The 5,053-nt window shown below is 38.9% G+C and overlaps 1 protein-coding gene across 1 annotated transcript; it reads right to left on the bottom strand.

Moving 5' to 3' along the window:
* Positions 1–268: 268 nt before the first annotated feature.
* On the bottom strand, positions 269–4,770 carry LOC109819094 (phosphatidylinositol 4-phosphate 5-kinase 6). The gene is made up of 8 exons (XM_020384687.3): positions 3,191–4,770; positions 2,654–2,821; positions 2,324–2,489; positions 1,993–2,109; positions 1,728–1,921; positions 1,203–1,345; positions 1,039–1,114; positions 269–831 (listed from the first exon to the last, which is right to left on the bottom strand). The coding sequence occupies exons 1-8, from the start codon at positions 4,303–4,305 to the stop codon at positions 552–554; spliced, it is 2,259 nt and encodes a 752-aa protein (XP_020240276.2). The 5' UTR covers positions 4,306–4,770; the 3' UTR covers positions 269–551.
* Between the last annotated feature and the right edge of the window lie 283 nt (positions 4,771–5,053).

Below are 5,053 nucleotides of genomic sequence, written 5' to 3'. Positions count from 1 at the left end.
CCTAAAGTATCAAAGACATACACTTTCATCAACCCATGTGTTTTACTCTTAAAGGGTCACAAAGAAGACCATGGCATGCAATTAAGTGTTAGTTAAGTTATCAAATCCCTTCCTAAGGTGATAAGGATGATCCATGCATTTCTGTACACAAAAATCTTAAATACCCTTCACCTCATTTTCTATACATTAATTTTTATTCAGCGCTGAGACCCCAGAGGCTCACCTGGGATATTATATTTATGTAAGAAAAAATAAGTTACAAAAAGAATAATTTCCAATGTTGTTTGACCCTTTCTGTTGATTCATTTACAATTGGAAAAAAAGCTTGAGTAACTCTGAACAACATTGATCTACACTACAACATACATTAGCTGTGACTATATAATTCATATAAAATTCACAAACTGTAAGGGGGTGAAGATGAACAAATTTCAGAAACATGTAACCCCTCCTGTCTATTATCACAAAATACCCTCCAACTAGTCTGTTGGAGGCCATTCTGTGCATGGATATCAGCGTGCTGGTTAGTGCTGTCACTGCAACTTGAATGTTTAGTCCTCTACAAAAACTCTGAAGATGAAATCACGAAACCGTCTTGAGTATAGCCTTGGATCAACCGCAGAGATTGATGTTGGATCATATTGGAATGACTTGTAAGCATGCTCAAGCTTTTTGCTAATGTCATAGTCTTGTAAAATGTCTATGATCCCGAAAAAGATGATAATCTCATATAACTCCCCTGTTGGTTCTCCAACCAGCTGAGGAGTGTCACAACTTTTTCGCAACGTCAATTCGGCCCGCGCCGGCATGTTTATACCTAATTGAATCCACCTGAAACATGACACAGGGAAAATATCTTCAGAAAATGCAACCATTCCTGACTTAAGAGAATCCATGTGCAGAATAAGCATTGCTGCATGCATGTTGCAATGCAAAACTAAGTGTGTTGATTTGGTCACAACACAACTTGGCTATTATCTATCAGAACTAGTTATTGAAAATTTGGAAATTCTGTCATGATATGTTGATAGACTATACCGACTAGGATCTACAACAAGATGATCCACATCCACGCCAGAAAGACGAGGGGCTCCATCATCAAAGTTACCATTGCCTGCAATGTAAGCTCATGTGTTCAGAAAAGAATTCATGTTGAAAACAAAATTAAGATAATTCCATGTAAGACAAGATATAAGTATAACCAGTTGGAGTTTGAGGGCCCGGACTGTAACCAGGAGGAGTAACAGCGTCATTACACGACATTCCTCGGAAGTGAAGACCTACCAACATACTGTAATCCATGATCCTCTCCTGTTCCAGGAAGGTACAGTCTCTATCCACTTGCCTGCATAAAGGTATGTTAGAAAGCATACCCATGTTCCATTGACAATTTGAAATAGTAGCTAATGATATATTTCTCTAGAAACACTTCTCTGAAGAAAATATATGAAGGAAAAAGTGAAATAAACTTTTCCATAAGTTAAAACTAACTTATGCATAAGTTTATCGGTAAACTTTTGGAAAAGTTATATGAAAGAACTCTTATAAGTTAGCTTATGCACAAATTAATTTTAACTTAACGGAAAAACATATTTCATTTTTCCCTCCTATTTTTTCTTTCTAGAAATACTTTTGGAAAAGTTTATCCATACAGACTCAAAAGCTGATGTAGTGCAGTTTTCTACATAGTACACACACAATGGATGAGCCAAGAAGTGATTAAGTACCTGCAGAATTCTTGAAACCAAGACTTCCGCAACCGAAATATGTAATTTAGATCAAGGTCCTTGAGTGTTGTTGTAGGCTCTATTTCTGACTCAGGTTTGTCAGTTGTGCGACCGAAGGTTGAACCTTTTAAGTCAAAGCGTCTATGGATGGCATATTGTGAGCAAAACAGATTTCCCATGATGACAAACCGCACCTGAAATTTATCAAGGATAATCAATAATAAATTTTTGTCAAAGTAGATGTGTATACAAACCTCAGCATTACCTTCTTCTGAGCAGTTCCTGTTAGCTTAACACAATGGAGGCCAAAGAACCTGGTAACTAGAGTGTTCTCAAAAGCTCGAACATGTTTATAGTAACCAGGCAGCATTCTCAAGAAAACCTGCAATCATTGATGCAAAGGTTATGATAAAGTCTCTGAATATAATGTAATTCTTGCTCTTTAGTAATGCTTAGTATTGATCCACTTTTGAAAACTAAGGATTACTGGTGTAACTTTTTAACTTTTGAAAAGCAAGGTGAGCAAAGTGTATGGTTAGGAGGATTACAAAACCTTAAGTCTTATATTATGTCTAGCCAACTAAAAGGGAACTCACTTTTACTTCTGATTTCTTCATGGTCTTTATCATGTATCGGTCATCATTGGTCAAGTAAAAAAAGCTTCCACTTTTTCCAGGGGATGAGAGTTCTCGAAGGGCATCATTCCCACATAATGATATCATGTAATCAGCAGGATCTACTTTGAACAACTTTCTGAGAGCCCTGCATATATACATATAATAAACCATCAGGATCCTGGGATTCTTTGTGATATAAATTTACAAGAGCACACTCAACAAGTTAGCAGATTCATATTCAAAACACGGGTCACCTAATTAAAGCACAAAATTTTGATGGACTTAAGAAGATTTTAATCAAAATCTTACCTGAACACTACCGGGCAGTAGTCTTTCCATCTGAATTCGCAAGATGGGTGAGGTGGCGTGTGCTTGGATCCTTCTGGTGGAAATTTAGTCCACACTTTTTCTTTAGGATCAAATGCAGAAGACTTGAGATCAAGAGAAGTACTTGGAGCAGGTCTTCCAACAGCATGTCTGTGCTATGGCACAAGAAATTAATAACCTCGCAGTTAAAATTAGAATCATGGAAGAAAATGAAATTATTGTTTCCAGAACGCCATATTCATCATCATTGCACCATAACCATAGAATCACTGACACTTAAAGTAAGTTAAATCCTCGTAATATCCTAGAAAGATACAAGGTATCAATCTACTACTAAAACAAAAACAAAAGGCGAAGAGTTTGTTTGAATACAAGTTAGAAGTGATTTTGGGAGTTTTTGGGTCAAGATTAAAGAAGCAAGCTCTGAGAAGCACTTGTATCCAAAGAGGTTGTAAATGTTTAACTTTATGAGAGAAAACAAACTGAATTGACAGGAAAACAGCTATGATCAATCAGTACCTGATGCCAAGCTGCAGATTAAGCATGAGGTCATAGTTCTTGTGGCCTTTGGATATAGTCTCTCCCTGTCTTTTTGGAGGCTTCAACCTCAAATGTGGCACTCTTGGAACAGAATTATTCACCTGAGGACTCCTTGAGCTATCATAGGATGCATAAGAGCCATCTTCAGAGCTGTAATTACTAATCCTTGCATCCACTGACATCCCCCTTGCCCTCCCATTACCCTCAGTGCCCTTCTTACTCATCTTACTCTCCTCCAACATGCTCAAACTCTTCTGTGAAGGGTAAATAGACACCTTCTCACAAGCAGAAACAATGCAATCAACCAAGTCGACAGAGAAGAGCTCCTGAGGATCCCACTCCAAATGGCCAGCACAAGAGCCGGAAGGGTAATAAGTCCCACTCTGCTCCTTTGGATCCTTACTCCAAACCCCAACATAGAAACTCCCATCACCCCACCTGAATGTGCCATTCCCCTTGGGCAACCCCTCCTCCCAACAACCATCATACCTGTTCCCATTGCTCCACATCATGGTCCCATTTCCATAGAACAAACCATTCCTCCACTGGCCAATGTAATGGTTCCCATTCTTCCACTGGTACCTCCCATGCCCATTCTGCAGCCCCTTCCTCCACTCCCCATCATAGAAGTCCCCATTGGGGTAACTCTGAGTCCCCTGGCCATGTCTCAAATCCATGACCCAACAACCCTTGTAGGTGTCCCCAGAAGAGCCTATGTAAGTGCCTTTACCATCCATGTAACCACTCTTGAAATCACCCTCATAGGTGGCACCACTAGGCCAGCTGAACCTCCCTTTCCCCATGATGCCACCCCTTTGCCATTCCCCAACATACATGCACCCATCTGTCCAGAGATACTTTCCCTGCCCATGAGGGCCATTGTCAAGCCATTGGCCTGTGAAGAAGTCACCATTGGGGAGAATCTTCTCAACCTGTGACACCCCATCACCATCCCCATGCCTTGACTCATCATCATCATCAACATGGGCAACAGACATTGGTGTGAAGATGCTGTTTGACCTCTTCTTTGGACCAGCTGATTTCCTGACTGCTGCTTCCCAAACCTTCACAAAGCCTGTAAGCTCTTTGTTCATTCTTCTCACAAAGGTTTTAGCTTTGCCTCATCCACCCGCACACGTGCCATACAACAACAAACACCCTTTGGCCTATTCATTCATTCACCCATTAATGAGGAGGAAAATATCCTCTTGTCAATGCACAATGTTGTTCAGAGTAGGCATTTTTCTGGAGGAGAAGAAGGAGGAAATTAAACAAAGGGAATGAAAATTGAAAAAAAAAAATATCAAAATCCAAAACCCAATGCCAAGTTTGTTTCTTTTCCCCAGATTTTGGTTCCTTATTTGGGTATGTGAAATGGGTTGTATTCAGATTTTGAAAGAAACTGATGCTGTTGGATTGACAGGGAAAGCAAAAAGGTTGGTTGGAACCAGTAACCGGCTTTTCTTTTCTTTTTTTTCTTTTTTTTTTTCCTTGTCCTTGTTTTTTGTTTTTATGTTAATTTTTCTTTTTTATTTTAATCTTCACTTTATTTTCTTTATTTTATTTAATTTTTTTGTTTGTTGGGTTTCTTTCTTTAGATGGTTGAGAGCAAAGAGATTGAGCTCATCATTCTATTGATTCCGAATTTGGCTCCTAAAAGTAATAGCAGACTGGACAATTGGAAGAATGGGAGGAATGGTGGTGGAGAGCATGTCTGTCAATGCCATTTTTAGCATCTTACTCCTAATTTTAGTTTTGTCTCTCTTCTTTTTTCATACCTTTCATCACAACACAAGCTCTTTTTTTTTTTTTTTTTTAATTTCCTGAATTCTTTGGGACTTG

The sequence above is a fragment of the Cajanus cajan genome, chromosome 8, assembly GCF_000230855.2.
Source record: "Cajanus cajan strain Asha chromosome 8, NIPB_CcT2T_4, whole genome shotgun sequence".
Lineage (NCBI taxonomy): Eukaryota > Viridiplantae > Streptophyta > Magnoliopsida > Fabales > Fabaceae > Cajanus > Cajanus cajan.
Note: the sequence above shows the minus strand (reverse complement) of the source record. Positions and strands in the feature narration are given on the sequence as shown.

Bases quoted from the DNA above. Each gene is read 5' to 3' on its own strand.
- LOC109819094 (XM_020384687.3), bottom strand. From the start codon at position 4,305: ATGAACAAAGAGCTTACAGGCTTTGTGAAGGTTTGGGAAGCAGCAGTC. The intron at 1,922-1,992 runs GTAATGCTGAGG...GATAAATTTCAG, and splicing joins CAGGAACTGCTCAGAAGAAG to GTGCGGTTTGTCATCATGGG. The intron at 832-1,038 runs GTATAGTCTATC...GTCATGTTTCAG, and splicing joins CTTGTTGTAGATCCTAGTCG to GTGGATTCAATTAGGTATAA.